Below are 19,738 nucleotides of genomic sequence, written 5' to 3'. Positions count from 1 at the left end.
AAATAATAAAGTTCGTTCTTGGAAATTATTTAGTCCACTGTAGTTCCACTGAAGGTGATGCAGTGTTCAAAACAGGAGCATAACAGAAGCAAAGTACTTTGTAATGAGTATGTAATAAATGTGGCAGGATCTTGAGCAATGCTTTTCAGAGTAAAGGATGTTCTGGCTACTGGTCTGTCATTATGAACTGGAAAAAAAAAATAAATAAATAAAAATAAAATTGAAGGAATTGTTTAGGACCTTGACCAAATAATGTCACTTGGAGGAGCAGTGAAGATTTCTGAAAAGCATATAATCTGGCCATCATTTTGCTGCAATTTAATTTTTAGAAGATAAATATAAGCCAAGATCTAAGAACAGTGGTAGTTAGCAGGAAAAGCTGATACGGGATTATCAAGGTGAGGGTTCAGACAGAACAGGTGGTAAAATAGTTATAACCTACTGTACCAAATGTTACTGCTGCACACGTTCAGGTAGCATATTATATGTATTATGAGGAAGGAGCAATGATCTTTACACAGGTTTTTAGAAAGACCTAAAAATAAGCTCCTGAAAAACTAATTCCATGATTTCAAGCCAGATTAATGAACTGTTACTGAATCCAGTATTCCAGAAAGGAAGACAAGAAGTTATGCATAGCATGCAACTGTTTATGTTTTAATTCCCCAAAAGCTAAAATGAAGCTTGTGTTTCAGAAATTCTATTTCAGGCTCATTGTACTTGAATTTCTGGGGTAAGCATTTAAAGAAAAAACAAATTTACAGCACTTGAATTTAGATTATTAGAACAGTTTATGGTTTATTTTTTTGTAACTTGTAATCAGGGGCCAGATTGTCAAAAGAGCATGCAATCCTAGTAAGGTGCCAATGAAGTGATACATTTCTTATCGGAAACAATTGCAGCTTCACTGTGTTAGAGCACTTTCAAAAATCTGACTCCTGATCTATAATTTCTGCTGTTATTATTCAGACACTTTTTAGAGAACCCATGAAATGAATGAAAAGAATACCATGAAAATGTGAAGGTGAAAGACAGGAAAGAGAAAAAAGGGTTAATCAAGTCAGAAGTACTGGGAGAAGAAGTGGAATGGTAGCAAAGAAGAAAAATGAAGGCAGAGAGTTGTGATTTGGAGTGGTGCTAAAGAGCCTCTGGGCTTGAGATTCATCTCGCATTTTATAATGCTCATGTTGTGTTGTATCATAATGCACTTGCTTCTACTAGAGCTAGCTTTTTCTCGTCTCTTATTGCCAATGGTAAAAATAGGCCAGTAGCATCATTCCATACTATTGAGCGCATTCTAAATTCCACACTGTTTTTTTAACTTGCCTCTCTAATTAATTTAGTAATCCTCTTCAGTGTGTATGCATGTGCACATTTGGGTATGTCTGCTCTGTTGCCCTCTTCCGTCATCTGTTCGAGCTCTCACATTGCTGATGATTGGTTGTGCCAGCTCCCTTCCAAAGACTGAATATATTACACTCCACTGCCTTTTGTTTAACTTCGCCAAAAAAATCCCATCATGAATCTCTGTTTTTGGCTGGTACTTTTGGGAAAGATTCTTCCTCTGTAGTTGCATCCGTCTTTTTTATGTATTACTCGTTTTCATTTTATTTTGGGAGTAATTAGATAGTGAGACATCAGTGTACATATTGATAATTGTCATTTTGGGGGACCTATGAGTAATATATAATATTATATAATTTTTTTAATTGAAGGCTGGGTTATGGTAGCTATGATATTTACTCGCTAATTCAGCTTTTCCTGTAGGTAGTCTGTGTGGTATCCAAACCTACCAGAACAGAAAAGATGAGAAGTTATCTCTAACTAAGATTAGAGCTTTAACATCTGGAAACAATGTTTTTGTACATCACTGTCTCCTCCATGATTATCTGTAAGATTGAAGAGATTTTTCTTCAGATATTGATATTGCTATGGATTACTCAATTTTTTCTTTTTGTTACCGCAAGATGCAGTTGGTTAGAGGATCTTCTTGAAAGCTTTCATGTTGCATTTGTTCCCACTTTATAAAAAGAGGTGGATCTGGGATAATTGTGAGAGTGCAGGAGGGTTAACTTTAAAAAAGCAATATATATATATATATATATTTTGAATGGCTTAGTTTGAAATTCAAGTCTTGTTCTCTGTTGGTTGTGTTGAATATAAGTTTAAAATGTTGGTTGTTTGCTTTGTGGTGAAATGGGTTGGAGGAGGGATGAGGATTTGGGTATTCTTGAGGAAAAGGAGGAGATTACAGGTTTTTTCAAATGGTAGGAAAGTTTAAATTGTCATCATTGTGTTTAAGTTAAACTAATCTGCCTTTCAGTCAAGGCTTGACTGTCTCATTTTGTCCTATAATGGGGAGAATGGAAAAACCTGGATTGAAACTAAAAGGTTAGGGGAGAGTATCAAGCATAAGTTATAAAAAATTATGATGGAAGTATGTATGTTGAGGCAATTTAAAGAGGGGCAGCAGATCAGATCACAGTCTGGAGGGTAGACAGCGATGAAGAGTGGTGGAGGCATGCAGGTCACGAAACATTTCTGTACTGAGTCCTGGAGAACTGATCCTGGCATGAAGGAAAGAGAGAAGCAGGACTTGGAAAAGACTTGGGAAAGAGTATATCTTGATAAAGAGCAAATTGTGACCATAACATGCAGGGGACTGCCTTCAAAATGTAGAAGGAAAAACTACAGATCATATTGAATGGGGGCCGCTGCTATGAGCTTCCTGCTGTCTGTAGCAAGGAAAACAGAGTTTCATTTTTGGAGCCATTTTTTCAAGAACTATTTGTGCTGGTATGATTTAAGGTTTTTTGGACTTGTTCTGAACAGAAAACCACACTAACTTAAAAAGAGTCAAGAGAATTAATTGTAAGAGACATAAACATTAAGAAATAAAGGAATGGGTAGCTAAATGATTCAGAGACTTCTCCCTGCTGAACTCCGTCATTTCTCCCTGATGTCTGAAATACATCAGGCCTTAATTATATTCCATGATATTTGCAGTAATAGAAAGAGTGTTAACCATCTTCCACATTTTATTTATAAACATTGATGTCTTGTTTCCTATACACTGGACTGTTTTCTGACAATGTGTTTATCCTGCAAGCTGAAGGTATTAGCATTTAAGGCTTAATTTTATTGCCATTCAATTCTGAGATAACCGCACTGCCTGCTTGCTTTTGCTTTATTTAACGGATTGGGTATATGAATTAGGGCCATATACTGCCCTCAATCCACAGAGGAGCCTCTGGTAATTATAGGGAAAGGTTTATACCACTATTCTTAGATTGTAACTAATCTGCTAGCAAATTTTTCACTAAAAAAAAAAAAATTGTGCCAAGAGCTGGTAGATCCATCGCTATTTTTGCCCTTTGTTTGGCAGGTAATACAAAAAGTCACTTGATTGGCACTTGCACAGTTGCTGGGAGTGCACAAGATGGCCCACAGTTGCATACATAATTATTTTAAAGTCTGGGTTATACATCATAATTAGGCTTAAGAACTGAAAGTCAGTGGAGATGAATGAGGGCAATTCATGCTCTCAAGGGCTGAGAAAGTGATTTTGAGTTTAGATTTCACATTTGTAATTTTTTTTTCCACAAGCATTAAGATGTAGATACTTCTCTCTCTGTCTCTCTCTCTTCCTCCCATGGGAGGACTGGCAATATATGAAACAGCTATATGATGTCTGTGTCTCACCTTAAGTAGGTGAGATGTAGCTAGCACATGAGGTGGCCAAGGCGCACTTCTTAGTGCTAATTTTCTTCTTAATCAGAAACAGCTAAGAATGAATCTAGACCCCCACAGTTAGCTGGTCCCCTACAGTTGTTCTGCTCAGCATGTCTTCCAGAACAGGCCAAAAAAGCAATCTTTATTGGCTAGTAATTATGTATATTTTAATTAGATATTTAAACAATTAAATTTTACAGCTATATGTGTCTAGAGATTGATGAATGTCAAGAATATTTTAATTATTTTAAGTTTCTGATTAAATGAAAGTCACAATCATACAGGTTAGAAAAGAAGGGGCCACCCACACTGTAAAACTGTGATAGTTTTGAACTAATATCAGGAATTACCACAAGAGAAAAATCAGATGGAAAGCAAATATGATTCAAGGGAAATGTGAATCCTGCAAGTTCAGCTGTAGGGCTTCTCCTAAAGTTAGTGTGACATTTCTCCTTTCCCAGTGAGAGGGAATATAGGCATGTACAGCATGGTTGGAGTACAGTAATATGGGCAAATCCCTTAAAAGAGGAAAAGAAAAGAAAAAAAAAAAAAACATGCTAATATTGAAAGATGAGAAGGGAAAAGCACCACAATACTTGAATAACAATCAAAAAATTGGCAGGATTAGTATTTCAAAGGGAGCAGCACTTGATTAAACGTTTGGAAAGCATGGGAGGAGAAGCATTCCAAGCAAAATGAAAATATATGTGTATGATGGAAACCGGATAAATAGAATATTCAGCTTATAATTACCACTGCAAGAATGCAGTCCAAACTGAGAGTTCTTAATCAGGTAAAATTGTCATTGCTTTTAAGTCCAAGTAAGGCAGTGAATTGTGGTAGGTATGAGATGTTTGTGGATAAAGATGTTGGCAAGATCTGTGGTTGCAACAAGGAGCAGGTCCATGAACAAAGTAAATGAAAAGACCTGGAGACTGCACCACCTGAGCAAATCGTGAGTGTGTTGCAAGAAGGCAGAGGATACAAGACATGTTTTTATCACAAACCGAGTGAGGGATACCAAAAGCTCTTTGAAGGGTGAAAAGTCCTAGCAGAATGCAGACCTGTATCTCTGTGCAGGAAAAACATGAGCTTCACTTTCCCTCATTAATGCAGTGATTCTGCAGAGATCTGCTTGGATAAGGTGTTTAAGAATTTGAAATTTTGCAGTCTGGTTTCTTCCTGAGAATGACCTGTTGAGGACTGGGCAGTTGAGCAGTTGCCTCCCTTGAGCAGGTAAATGAAATAGCCCATATCTGCTTTACTCTTACTCGTGTTACTTATTTCCAGTGGGGCAGACTTCTCTTCTTTCCAGGTTGTTTCTCACTGAAATGTTGCGTAACTTGCTTTTTGCCCCCGTTCTCATTCAGTTTTTTTGGGGGGACGTTCTCTCAGAAGAAGAAATAGGTGGTCAGGTTGGTAGTAGGTGCTGAGTTCTTTCAGCTGGAACTTTTTGGTGTGATGCTGTTTTACAAAGCAGGTTTTCAATTATAATGCTACTTGCATATGTGACTTAGCTTAGCATAATAAAGGCGAAGAGCAGATACGTATAAAGCATTCTTTTTGTAATGGCAGTACATTTAGTTGGGTTGAAATAACATAATGTAATTATAAACTAAAATGATCACATCTAAAGAAAAATTCTTCACTGTATCCATGTCTTAGTATGATTTACCTTCCTCTTACTATTTCTTAATATAAAAATTACTGCATGCTGTCTTTGAAATGTTGCAATTGTGTTGGTATTTGAAGTACTTGTAAATACTTGTGCAAATCAGTTTTTCTGATGTTTGTCTGCAGGGTGAGGTGTGTGTTTATGTGCCCAGGGGAAATGAGACGCATTTGCATCCAAGAGGGTGTAGCAAGCAAACGCGTGCCAAAACGGAGTCTGTAGGAACAGTTGCACTAAAATAGTATAGGAGAGAAATGTTTGCAAATGAAAATAACTAGCTGCCTAAGAAATCATGGTATCTAATCCTCGCTGTAAATGTTGCTGATCTGAAGGCCTAAATGATAGCTTTTGGTGATGAATCTTTCTAAAGACATTTGTAATGCCATCATATTGCACATATGAAGATGCACAGTCTTTCTGTGGATGTAATTATGTTTCATACGGTACTGTTAATCTTTGGGATGCTGATGAACAGTTACTATTTACTTTTCTGTATTTCAGGGGAGTACTGATTTAAAGATGTTTCAGCTTCCATTTAAATCAGTGAAATCATTACTATTAGCCTCAGTAAGTGCTGAATTAAACCCTAAATTATGTGGGACAGCTAATCATACATAATATACCTGTTTTTCGTGTATAAAGTGCCTGTCAGCCAAAGATCTAATAGCACTTTATGCAAGCAATCATTATTGCTGCAGAATATCTCCAGAATATTTGTTATGATCCAAGACCTCTTAGCATAAGGCCAGACTATTGTATACCTTATTTTCCCACTCCTCTTCAGTTCATGGAGGTTAGAGAGACAAAATTCCTTGTATTTTTTTTACTCCATAGATTGCTTGGCTTTGAATTGTTACTATATGATTCCCACTTTCAGACTTTGGCTTGAAGTGCAAGTCTGCCACAAGGATGTGCCACGTAGCCTGGGAAGAAAACCAGCATATCTTTTATCATTATTGCCTTGTCTCTCTGGGTCACAGAGAAGCAATAGCCGCAGTTCAAGACTATGTTCAAAGGAGAGATGTCAGGACTGAATTGTTTTCTGGTGAAGGAACGATGGATAAAATATTAAATGCAATCTTCTATTTGCCCCTATCTTTGTGTTTCCTGACAAGAATATCACAGTGTATTTCCATGGCTCTGTAATTCAATGCCTTTATAAGCTGAAGGTATACAGATTAGTGAAAAAAAAAAAAAAGAAAGAAAGAAAGAAAAAGATTTAATTGTTCAACAGTATAAATCACTGTTATAAAATCAGTAGATTTTGTTACATATGGTTTCGTTATGTGAAATCAATTCTGTTTCAAACAAGGAACAGCACGCTTTTGAGAGTTAGTCAGTCAGTTTAACCTTCATACGCCTGCTGCTCTAACCATTGTAATTGAATGCACAAAGAGATTTTTACTTTCCGAGCAGTAGGGGAGTTTGTCCATGAAAATTTCGGACGAGGTGTACCTGTCTTTCTCAGTCCACTTTCTCAGTAGCCTTTAAACCTTCTGGGAAATACTGACCAAACCTGGTGTGTGTGGAGGGGGTGAAGAGGGAAAGAGGCAGTAAGGAGCTCGAGACCAAGCCCATGAAAACCACCATGAGGACTGTTAGCTTGGGCACAGGGAAGAAGAGACATGCTGGTATCGGCAGCGAGGAGAAGGCTGCAATATAAACTCGACAAGTTTCAGGGTAGGTTTGACTTGGGGGCCACGTGTGCTGGGTGGGTGATGAGCACAGGCTCCGTGGGTCTGCCCTCCGGGGGGTGGCACTCGCCCAGTTGGCTCATGAGGATGGGAGAAGAGCTGGGAGTGGGGTGGTCCTGAGGCCATTCCGAAGGGAGGCAAAACCCTGGGGCCCATCTGTAATAGGTGGAGGGTGCTACCGTGGACGGAGAATATTTCTGGGGGAGGTGAGAGGTGATGAAAACGATGTAGAGGAGCAGATTTTATTGTGGTAAGAAGTAGTACCAGAGAAATGCAATACATCTGGAAGAAATGAGGCTTCATTAGTTTCTCTGTTCACAGGAGTATTTGTTTTAATTTCTAGGATGTATGTTTCTTTGGTAGACAGTTATGTATGTTTACCTAGGAATCTACTAACTCTTTGGTAGCAAACAAGCTGAGGTGAGTAGCCCAAATCTTGTGTCACATCTAACATAAATTTGGAATTGCTTCAAAACATGCACGCTGAACCAGTTATTACTTCAATTCTTCTTCTTAAGCTGTAGTTTCAACCTAGGTAGCTTCGAACAATTCAATTAAGCTTGACAGTCCAACAATGTTATTTAAAATACTGTAAGTTGTATATACACGTCAGCTAAGCGTATCTGAAGTGTATTAAAGCTCATTAAAGTTGATGGAATCTGACTGTTTCAGTGGGTCTTGGATTACAGGTTAACAGAGAGCATGGCACCATGGCTTTTTTTTTTTTTTTTTTTTTTTTTTCCCCTTCAAATTCCTGCATTTAATTTGATTTTCAATCTTGATTTTCAGCCTTTCTGGCTGTACCACAGCGTGGTCCTTGCTGGCAGTGGGAGTTGTGTGGGTCTTCCTGGAAAGCCCTTTTGCATGGGTGCTGCACAGTGCAGAATAATTCAGTTGCTCTCTGCTGTCTTCCTTACTGTCCTGTGAGATTTGCAGCTACCAAGTTCAAGGCAGTCACCAGCCACCTTAGTAGTACAAGAAAGAAAAATTGAAGCAGCAAGGGAAAAGAGACAGTGGGAAAAAGGAGAGGACAAGATGGAATGGGAAAAGAATCATTTATGTAAGTCGTTTCAAAAAGAAGAGGCAGTAAGAGTCCATACATAGATTGTATAAATTGTTTGTGTGTGTGTGTGTGTGTGTGTTTCTGGTCTCAAACATCTTAAATTTCCCTGAAGTTATAAATAGAAGTTCACTGATACAAGAACTGGTACTGATGTATATTTGAGTGGGTGTGATTTGGTAATAGCTTGGGTGTGGCAGGCAGGAAACAAAGGATGTAAACAATTTACAACCATTTTTTTTTTTTTTACTAGAGCTTTTATCTTTGTAACTCTTACTAGTTTCCATAGATAAAAACAAGATCAGGCTTGTTAGTGTTGATGAAAAGTTTGCCATGCTGATTTAAAACAACAAAAAAAGTTTTTTTCTTGAGTAAAACCTGTATTTCTTCAATTCCACCATTATTGGCAATTAACTAGGCTTGTATTCATGTACATAATTTTAAAAAAGTGGCAACAAGCACAGTTATGAATGCACACAGCTTAATTTTGTGTTATGGTGTTGCATTAGGTATATGCTCTTACCATCCAAAAGTTCAGTACCTCAAGTGATAAATGCAATGAATATGACTTACCTCATCTTAATTCCAGCTACTCTGTCCAATAAATATAAAGCAATTAATTGCTGTATAGGTACCTCAAGTATTAAATAAATGGTTTTATATGAAGAAATACATGTGTGTGTGTGTGTGTGTGTGTATATATATATATATATATATAAAAGTAACTTTCCTATTAATATTTGGTTAAGTGTGTGCAGGATGGTTCTGGCCCAGTAAGCTACAGATAGTATTTTTGAAGAGTTTCTTGCCATGAGTTTAAGGTGGCCACCTTGTTAACACTTGTTAAGTGTTTTTATTATGTTCAGGAACTGCAGTCAGCATGGATCTGAAAGAACTATTACTTGGAGCAGGGGGAGAGATTCACCATATCAGAGACAGAGAAGAAAAATATTTTTGAGTCAGCTTGTTCAAAATAAATATAGACATGGTAGTTCCTTGGAGAGTTGGAAATAGTGGCAACAGCCCTGGCAAAAAAAATGCATGGTAAGAGTGCAGACAAGAAGCAGCTTAAGGTAGGGTGTTGTTTCAGACCTGTGGAAAAGAGTATGAGTTTAAATGATGGTATTTCTTTTAGGAATGCAAAGCATTTTGGCATAAGGGCTGAATAAATTCAGAGCACCACTTATAAATGGATTGTGCACGGGAGATGTGTCTGTCGTCAGCATGGATGAGCAACCCTTAGAGCTGCAGCACATGCTTTTCCTGTGAGCAGTGAGGCTAGGTGGTAAATCAATTAATCTATTAAGAAAAGCTACTTTATACTGGAGAACAGAATACCTAAGACCAAATGCTCATGGTGCTCAAAAGTTGTGGGCTTCTCCTTCTCTTGCCTCTCAGCTTAGCCACATTCATATAACTACATTAAGCATATTTGTGGTTATAAGAGAATAGGATTTGTCCCACTACTTTAACAGCCAGATATAGGAGAAATAACTTGAGCAGTGTAGTTCTGCCGGTGAGTCTGATTTTGCCAGTACACAGAGAGAAAAGCAGTAGTGAAAACAGTGTTATGTCTTACTTGCAATATACCATGTTTGTTTCCCCTACAACCTTTCAGTACTAAAATTATGCTTAACTGTATTATTAATGGCTAGAATCAAGACCCTAGAATAAGTATTCCCTAGACAAAGAAATGTAAGTTAAGAGCAGCAGTAAGTAGACTTGAAATAGGTATTTTAAAAGTTTTGAAAACTGTGCCAGATGCTTTAGAGGTTTGAAAACTAATTTAAACCTTTTCATGGATTAAAACCTACTTTTTAAAGTCAGAATATTTTATTTCACCAGAAATCAATAAAAACAATGGCTTTTTAAGGATGAAAAAAGGGTTGAATCTATCCATCTATATCACATTTCTGTTCTAAACTCAAAAAGACTGCAGAGTTTATAAATTACGTCCTTTGAATTTCTAAATATTCGGATCATAGTGTGCTCTGGCCCTGATCAGTAACTAAGGAATGTAGTTTTTGAATGCTATCTCTATAAAGAAGGCCAGAATGAAGTATTCGTTAATTCAGTAGCTTTGGACCAATTTAAATAAAACAAAACAAACAAAAGATTTAACATAGCACTAGAAAACAGTACCCCAATTTTTGTTTTTATCATCTTAAATGTCTGAGTTTTCCTTGCAATTTTTTTACTTAATTTTTCAACCTCTCAGCTGAGCACTGTGTTCTCTAGCAAGATTGTTTAGTATCTAGTATCTCCTCACAGCAAGCCTTTTTTCTTCAGTATGCCCAGAGGAGATAATGGGGGGTCCCCATGGGACTGCTGAGGTTATTATGGCAGTAGCAACATACTGGTACACCACTCACCTCTTTCCAGTCCTAGACAGGATGTGGAAAAGCATTGTGCACACATTTCATATACTAAAGATGCCTTTATCTACTGCAATTAGTTTTGTCCTAAAAAAGGCCCTTGAAATTGTAGTGGTCGATTACATCTACGGCTAACATGACTGTAGCAGGAGAATTAGCCAGATATATTTGTCCTGTGTTGTAAATAACTCGTGCATGTTTTCACTTGTTTCTTTACTCTGGTTAACTTGCTGAAGCTCTGAGTGGGGAAAAAGGAGAGAGTCATGTACTATGTTCAGAATGAAGCTCATAATACATTTAGTCGTTTAAAATAATCCAGCAGTTAATAGTTGTAAACCTGAGAGTTGGAGGACTCTCCACTGTTGCAGGACTTTGAACTCTGCTGTGTTTTCTTTGTAGGGCCTCAGTATGTCTGGTGGAAGTCAGACTGGCTTGGGGACTCCTTCATCCAGGCAGTATGCCCGACAGAAAATAACTCGCGTAAACCTCAGGGACTTCATCTTCTACATGGAACAGGAAAGAGAAACGAGCCATTCTCTCCTGCTCTATCGAGCTCTGCTTAAGTAAAGCCAAGAATTGTACTGATTTCTCCATACAGAAGCTCAACTTGCATTGAAAAGCTGTCATTTTAATGTGCCTTCTATTTTTTTCAGAAGTCAATGTTCCAGTAATTTTGTTTTGTAAAATTGTCAGACACATGCAATAAATTCCCTTTATGTAAAACAAAAAAAAAAAATTAGGAAAAGAAAAAAGAAATAAAAAAATGTGCAAAAGGTTTTAAAATGTTAAATCCACAGATGTAACCAACTTCAAAGTCTTACTACATTTGGCCATTTTAGATAAGGCTAAAATAGATGGCATTGAAGTTACACAAATGGAAAGACTGCTGCAATGGCTTACATAAACCATCTCATAGCAAGGAAGATTGGGACAGGTTCACAGAATTGGGACCTAACCAGGGGATTAACCTTTTTGTTCACTTACGGTGCTGGTTTTCTTTTCCTAGCACTGTTTCCAATAGCTAACCATGGCGATACCTGTTATTTTAGATTAGTTCTAATTGCATTTTTTTGCACAGCTAAACGAATAACCAATGCACATTCTCACAAATTTTATATATTTAGGATTTTTGCTTTTACTGCACAGCTCTTTTCCTGAGCCATTTGCTGAACCAAATCCTAAGTGTATGAAATCTGTGCATTTGGGTCCCGGTGGAGTTACCCTGACTAGCTTCCAGTTGTTTTCTGAATCTATTCAACCTTTTGCACATTTGTAGCAGCTGGTTAGTAACGTGAATCATTTTATTTTCTAAAATCTTTATTTATTTATTGCAGAGTATGGTTTAATGGTGGTTTTAAAGGAGAATATTGTTCAGTAAAGGTTTTAGAGTATTCTATATGGATTTTTCAAGTCACTGTAAAGGAAGTTTCTGGGATCCAGTTCCACTTTTAGTAGCTGTCACGAGAGCAGGGGTGAGCCCTGTGAGCTCGGTGCCACTGGGCGGTCAGGGCAGCGCTGCAGGGACTGGCGATGCTTTGCCTTGGACGATTGGACCTGAGGACTCCAGTCCAGAGAGGCTCATGAACAAGTGCATGCCTTTAAGCATATGGTAGTTTTAAGTACTTAAAGGTGGGAGGAATGCTTTTTAAATGCTTTGCTGAATTGGAATTTAAGGGGCCCACACTAAAGCCAAGCAAACTTAGTGTGAGTCTTTTAAATGGGTATCGGATAGGAATGCTAAGCAAGCAGCTGGGCACAAGTTGTACTTCAAACCTAACAGTATTATCAGTAACCATGGAAGGGAGACATTTGCTTATTTATCTTTTCAATTTTTACTATGTTTTGCTTGCCACTTTTTTGAGGCAATATTTTTTTTTTTGATGGGAAACCATAGCGAAAGCACAAATAGAACTATTTGTCCAATAGTTTTAAAAACAAAAGTTTTAATTATTTTTTAAGGTTTATGAAAAGCAGAAGAAAATTTATACTGCTGCTATTTAGCCAAAAGATTATTCATAAGGTATTTAAGGCCAGGAAGTGTAAAATTATGTTTTAAATGTATTGATAATTTGTACATATTGTTTATAAAGGCCTTGTGTTTATTAGAATTACGTTATTTTGATGATTTCTGTACATACTCGTAAATACCCCCAATTTGTGTGAAAACATACTCCCTTATTTGTACTTATTTTGTAAAGAAATAAAACAATTTACTAAAGTAACACATCGAGTGACATACAGTATTAATTTATCAAACATGAATTTCACATTGTCTTGTAGTTCTTAAGCACTGTTCAGAAACATTTTGCATTAAAATATTAACAGAATAGCCACAAAGAAATATTAAAACCAAATACTCCAATGTTTTGTTGTGCTGATTCTTATCCTTTGTCAAACATCTAATAAAATTGTCAACAAACCTTGATGCTATTAATACAGTGAATGAATGCACTCAACAGTTGCTTTTTCAAAAGCAATTAGTCCAATAAGCACAACATAACATTCTTTCACTTGTTTTCTGAGACTTGGGAGCCGAGTGGTGTAACAGGGTTGTACAAAAAGTGCTAGCAAAGACTCATGTTCTTCAAGCCACAGTTTCAGTGCTCAGAAAAAAAAAAAAAAAAAAAAACAAAAAAAAAAAAAGGATCAGAACAATTTTGTTCCATCAAATTAGTTTAAAACCAGGCTATGCTTACTTTTTGGCCTTCATAATAAAAACATTTGCTGGCTGCACACCACAGTTTTATTGGAGTTTCTATGATATTTTAAAACCTGTTTTAGTGACACTGAGCAATGTTCTTAATTACGTTATGTTGCTATGGTTTAAGGCCAGAAGTAGAAATTCAAATCAGTTTATGCTGATATTGCTGCATAAGAATACAGGGAAATAAGTAAAAAAAAGATATAAATGAAACTGTAATAAACTTTAAATAAGTGACCTGAAGTTACTAACTAAAAGAACATGTCCTAGCTTAACTTTTTTTTTTTTTTTAAAAAAAAGGCATATTTCTTCTAACAAAGTGATTGTTTCCACATGTCTTCCTTGCCTTAGTGCTATTTTGCAGTTATTGTTGTGATGTCATGGCTCAAACTTTCCATCTCAAGTTCACATTTAACTCGGTTGGCGCAGCCTGGAACTTTTCATGATGCCACCTTTGCAAACTGCTGTAAGTACTCGAGCTGCTTTATTGACCTATAAAAAAAATACGGTAAACACCAAACTGAAGAAAAACAAACCAACCAACCAACCACAAATACTTCAAATGGCTTTCTACACATATCTGAAAGCATCCTGCTTCCAAGCTTGTGAGAGAGCTCTCTGCCTGCACCTTCAAATGGGAGCAGGATGTGCTCAGCACCCCGCAGATACTCAGTGTCCGGTCTGGCTTGCAGACAACCTGTGGTGACCTCAGGGAAGGCTTTGCCTAAGAATGGCAGAACTGAGCATTTTTAAACAGAAATGTGACATGTTCACCTTTATCTCCTATCTGAGAGGTAATGAATGGAAGAGGGTACACAGACAGGTGTTCAGCCTCTGCTAGTACTAAGTATTCCTGGTCAGGAGTGCAGGACAAAAGTGTATATAGGCTCAAAACAAGAAGCTGAACAGATTATTTAAGTTTTGAACTTAAAGTGAACTCAATGTATGAAAGTAATAAATAAAACACCTTTTTTTCTTCTCTTTTTGTAAGACATGGCTACATCAAGCTGATCGGAGCAAAAGGCCAGAGAAGACGCAATCAAAACTTCTCACCTTTCAAACAACAGGGGAAATACAGTGAGTGTTCCACCCTACTTGCTTATTTTTGATCATTTACTTTACAGAAATGTTTATGGCATGAAGTACTGTATAAGAAATGTGCATACACAAATACATGACAATTATACGTTAAGTTCTTTACAATATTAAATGTATAATATACAATTCTACAGATATCTTACAAAGGTGAACGCTGTGCCATATATTCAAATATGGCAATGCCTAGGAACTTTAGAATGTCATACAAGTATAAAACGACAAAATAAAATAACTTTACAACTCTTTTGAAGTAGACAGATTTGCTCAAATGTTCTGCTAAGTTAGCAGGCCAATATGTATAGGCTAAGATTTTCATAAGAGATCTCTGGTTTGGGTAACCAAGATGGAAAAAACCTGCAGAGGTCTGATTTTCTATGGTCAGGTATCCAGCACTTTTCCAAAAATTAGACCTCTGCCTAGATTGTAACTTGGATATTTAGTACAGCTCATCACTTTTGAAAATATTAGTCTTAAACTTGAATCTTTATTTTGTCTGATTGCAATCATTTGGTATTAAATTGTTGACCATTTACTACTGTTATATATGGCTGTATTTATGCATCTAAAATGTTTAATTAAAATTCAGCATCTACAACAGTATTCTATAAATTAATGTGGGAGAAACTAAATTGTGATTAACACATGAATTAGTTATTGAGGACCCAATCATGCTAAACAGCAATAAACAGGATTTAGCAGAATGCTATTTATAACCTTGCACCTGCAAACATGGTGCTGTCTCCTGAGTTAGGAAGCCCTGTAAGTCAGAGAGTCGATACTGATTCATGAAAGGAAGAGTAGCCTCCTACAGACAGTGGGCTTCTTTAAAAATACAATTAAACAGATAGAGGGCAGCTACAGAATCAGTATTTTAATAATAGTTGAAAATAATAGAGGAAAAGCACTCTAAACAAAACATGGCCTGCTTTCATCAGACAGTGGAAGTAGAAGTTTTTAACATCTTTTTGCAAAAATTCCAGACCCATAAAGAATACCTTGTCCAAAATTCTTAACGTTTCCTCCTAAATGTGGGCTTATAACATGGTTAGTAAATGAACAACAAGAGGTGGCAGAGCTTGCTTGGGAGAACCACGCTTCTTTGATGATGCAAAACTTATAGTTTCTGAGTCAAAACACGACTGGCTTTAAGAGAACTACAGCTCCACAATAGGTACGTGGCCCTTGTTTGATGGTAGATGGAGTTTTATTTTGTGCTTCCAGATCCCTACTTTTGCAAGTATTGCCATAATTGGCCTCGTCAATTTTTTGTTGCTTTTTTTGTTTGGTCTGTTTGTTTGTTTTTTAATACTGAGCACCAGTTGACTATAAATTGGTCCTTTTCTGGTTCTGGATTCTGTCCACAGAGATATTTCAGTTGGAAATATTGTATAAAAATAAGCCATTTGCTAGCATGAAGGAGTACAATCACAGAAGTGTAGTGTAATGTAACGTGTGGAGGTGTAAAGCACATCTGATATGAAGGAGGTGTGGCAGTCAGGGAAGATACTCAGTGCAGTTTTTAACGTACCATCTTCCTCTTGGAGGCCCCCACTTCCACGCATCACATGTCAGGGTGTTGTTGGAAAGGCTGTCGGAATCATTTCTCCTGCTGATATATTCAAATCGCTTTAATTGGTCTTTCCACAGAAGTCCAATCTAGGGTCAGGGGTTTATGAAGCTTTGCCTTTTTCACCACCACAGCTGTTCAGCTCAAAGTACATTCCCACCAAACCTGGTATGCTGAGCATGCTCAGTATTTCATCGTGAAAAACGGACAACTGGTTTTTCAAATGCATTTCATGGCTGGCTATGTGACAGGTAGTTTTAGAATACCACTAATTGGCAACATAAAGTCAAAATCTGTTTGCTAATACTGTTTTGCAAATCCTTTGTGTTTCACATAAGGGACTATTAAACACTTCTATGGTTACAAAGGAGTACGGGTAGGGTCTAGTCCAGGGGCTCCTGTTTTATTCTGATCGTTGGAGTAGGTTGTGGTCGTCTGTCTTCGCGACACAGCACGTATTCGCTGAACTGAGAGGAATCCACCCCACCACCACATGAAGCTGCCACGTTAAATCCCTTCTGAAATAATCTTTCGAGCACCTGTAATGTGGAAAAAAGAATCAGATTAATATTTAGCAAGTGCTAGTGATAAAAGCTTTCAGGAACACTGGATCTAAATGACAAATTTAGTCTTTCGACTCCTCATAGAATGAATATTACTCAGCTATAATTCTGTAACTTATTCTTAAATGACTACACTGTGATTAAAGTCTCGCTCTCAGCAATCTCTGTAGAAAACAAAAATTAATCAAACAAATAAGCACTCTACAGAGCAGCTTACTACATTATATAGTAAAATACTGGACTGCAGTGATATTGATGCTCCTCTTACAGCTGATACAAATCAACATAAGGTTTAAGCCCTAATAAGAAGTGCCCATTGTTCATTAGTAATATGAACAGTCTCACGGAAAGGGGCAGAAAACATTTCTGTGTTCTTCTTTGGCAGATGAAAAGGCATTAGGAATCTGAGTGACACTTCCACCAGATCTTCGTGAAAATCACAGCTGTGATTTTCCCTTGCTGGAAGGGAGTGCTGCTTTTAGAAAAGCATGGCAAGGATAGGATGTGGAGCCAAGACATGGACAATAAGGAAACATTCTGGCCCAAGAAAGAGGTTAATTTATATTGCCCAAATATATATTTTATCTTTCTCCTTCTAAAGAAAAGTTGGTGCGATTTAGATTCATGAATTTAAGGAACCCAGAGGCAACTTTAATTTCTGAGACTGTCACACAGCACATTACCCCAGGATATACTGATCTTGGCAATATGACGGGGGCCTTGTTTTCACACGGGTGAGCATGTTGATAAACAGTTTCCCCAGCAGAGCAGGAAGCACACAGACTCTTCTCAGCACTCCGTGAGACTGGATGCCAGATCCATCTTTGGCAGATCTACAGTGTAAGATCCACTGGAGGAGATGCCATGCTCCCTCCCTCCCGCTGGCAGCTCTCCTGAGCCCAGGGCAGTAGCACCGTGTCTCCAAAAATGACAGTCTCAGCACGACAGAAGACACTTATACGCCCTTTGGAGCTCGGGCAATTCCTGTGTATTACAGGGGGTAGGAGGATGGGCAAGGCTCTGCTGCATTATATATGGCAGAGATGAACCAGACGTACGTTTTAAGATTAATAAGGCTGAATAATGGGAATCTTCACACCCACATGTGAAACCTCCATCTAATACTCCTCCAGCTAAACCTTTCCCAGGGGCCATGGTGCGGTAGCACTGAGCCAAAATACCACGTAGGCTAGTAACACTAATAATACTGCAGCATGTAACTGGCAAATCAGAACTGTGTCTCAAATTGGATTGATTACGTGAACCGATCCAATATTTACTTTAGAGGCAGGAAAAGTGGTTCCTGTGTTTGTCTCTACAGAAAAATATCGTGTGTAACAGTCCCACCGCAGTACCACTTCCACTGTTCTATGCCATAGGGCCACTGCGGTGGGATGTGAACCTGATGATTTACTAAATCTGATGAACCTAGTAATGACCTTCACATGAAAGCTGTCTGCCACCAACAATTGCAGGGACTAAGTTAAAAACTTGTTCACTCAGCTTAGGTAAGTGTCTAAGCAGTACCCCCTAATTAAAGAGGAGAAAACTTGTATGTTTTCACAGGTTTCTATTACAGAAACAATTTCTTTTTTTGTTTAACCACGAGTGACACTGCAAAGCACTTTGCTCGTGATACCTACTGCAGTAGTGCTTCAGTCTAAGTGTTTCAAGGCACGAGATGAATGCTACAGGGGGACTAAAAATAGTGCCACGTGTTAAAAATTATCCTACCAGATGTCTGTCCACCCCTGCACAAAGACCCACATGAGGCCAAGGTGCACCATTTCTTTTGACTGTAAAGAAATGCTTGCTCTGCTTGCTCCAGAAGGATCGGTTTGGAGCCTTTATTAAAGGTAACTGATTTCAAAAGAACAACTGTATCCAAGGCACTATGGCAGTGCAACACAAACCATGACAGCATTTGCTGTTTCTAATCCACGAGAGCACTCCTTTGAGGTTGTCTGTGTTAGCCATCCATGTCTTAATCAGTTTTGGGTTTCTAGTGATAACACGGATCTAACTAAAAACTTGTATTTGCTACCCAGGCTCTTAAGGACAGGTAAAGGACAGGAAATGTATTAAGCCGTGAAGAATCTGCTTAAATCAGCTTGCCCAAGGAGCTCTGCCTGGCCTTTGGACAAAGTGACTTACAGTCTCAGAAACTTGCAACAGCCAAATCTTACTGACTTTTGCCCTGAAAGTTGTAGAACTGAAAAGGCTAAAAAGCACCCCAGTGTAAAGAAAAAAAAAAAGAAATAAAGAAAAAAAAAAAAATTGAGTGACTGGGGGGGCTAAAATAATTAACAACCAAAAAGCTTACAACTCTGTAATTTGTTTGGGCTGCACAAAGCTGTTGGGACAGAACTGGGATGACACAGGGAAGCCACAATACTGTTTTACTTATTCCTGCTAAAAAAGGCAGTAGTTTGACAGGGAAAAAGGAATAAAATCTCATCGAGCTGTTTCACAGGCTGGCATATGTTTTGACTTTGTGTATCCCTGTTCTTAGATCAGGCAAGATGAGGACAGGAGGCTGCCCAGCTACAGGAAAGGAGGCTCCTTCCACTAGCTGGATAGAGAAACAGAGGATTGACAGGTAAAATTTCAGAGAGACATGACTTTAAAACCTTGCTAAAAACTTTTAAAAATCAATTTGGTTGTAAGACAAAACAAGCACTAGGGTGCCCTAGGCTTGCCTCAGTCCAAAGCTATGGAAGGCTGCATGTTAACATAGGACTTCTCTTTCCTGGGCCAGCTCTCTGAAAACACCCAGTCCGGGTAAACATTACACCCTTAGAGCACCACACATAGAACAAAGTGATTCATTTTTGCTACCTATGTGCTTGAAGGACTTGACTGCAGGCTATAATCTAGTGTTAAGAACCACAGTATCATCAGTCCTGAGTGAGAAACAAAACTGGTCAAATCCTGTAAACAGGGCTGTTAATGTTTACATACTGTAGAATTGTAAGTATAACTTGAATGAGGTTGTGCTCAGTTCTATGGAGAAAGCCTCCTAAAGGCTGCTTTCCATGTGCCCTAAGCATTTGTTTGTATCCACCAATGCGTGCATGAGACTAAACGGCATGTTGAACATGAACAGATTTAAATTCCATTTAGTGAATTTGGCCTTACGTGCATTACTTTTTCTGAAGGTAAGTGACAGACAGAGGGAAAACAGTAACTGCCTGTAAATAAAATCAGAGCTACTTTCCTATAAATCTCCAAAGCGAATATGCCAAAAACTAAATGAGTATCAGCTGTGATTCTCTT

The 19,738-nt window shown here is 37.9% G+C and overlaps 2 protein-coding genes across 7 annotated transcripts in view; one reads left to right on the top strand and one right to left on the bottom strand.

The window, feature by feature from the left end:
- The window catches only part of LOC118172970 (transcription initiation factor TFIID subunit 4-like), a 142,851-nt gene extending 129,710 nt beyond the window's left edge, over nt 1–13,141 (top strand). The window contains exon 15 of the mRNA XM_035337171.1: nt 10,933–13,141. Coding sequence (XP_035193062.1) covers nt 10,933–11,100 — 168 coding nt within the window. The 3' untranslated portion in view covers nt 11,101–13,141. The remainder of the gene's footprint in view (nt 1–10,932) is intronic.
- Nucleotides 13,142–13,258: 117 nt separating this feature from the next.
- KCTD15 (potassium channel tetramerization domain containing 15) overlaps nt 13,259–19,738 on the bottom strand; it is a 207,883-nt gene continuing 201,403 nt past the window's right edge. For all 6 annotated transcript variants that reach the window (XM_035337183.1, XM_035337181.1, XM_035337184.1 and 3 more), the window contains one exon: nt 13,259–16,438. In XM_035337183.1, the coding sequence (XP_035193074.1) occupies nt 16,283–16,438 (156 nt within the window). In that variant the 3' untranslated portion in view covers nt 13,259–16,282. The remainder of the gene's footprint in view (nt 16,439–19,738) is intronic.

The sequence above is a fragment of the Oxyura jamaicensis genome, chromosome 11 (assembly GCF_011077185.1).
Source record: "Oxyura jamaicensis isolate SHBP4307 breed ruddy duck chromosome 11, BPBGC_Ojam_1.0, whole genome shotgun sequence".
NCBI lineage: Eukaryota > Metazoa > Chordata > Aves > Anseriformes > Anatidae > Oxyura > Oxyura jamaicensis.
The sequence above is the reverse complement of the archived record's forward strand: the minus strand, read 5'-3'. Positions and strand labels throughout refer to the sequence as shown.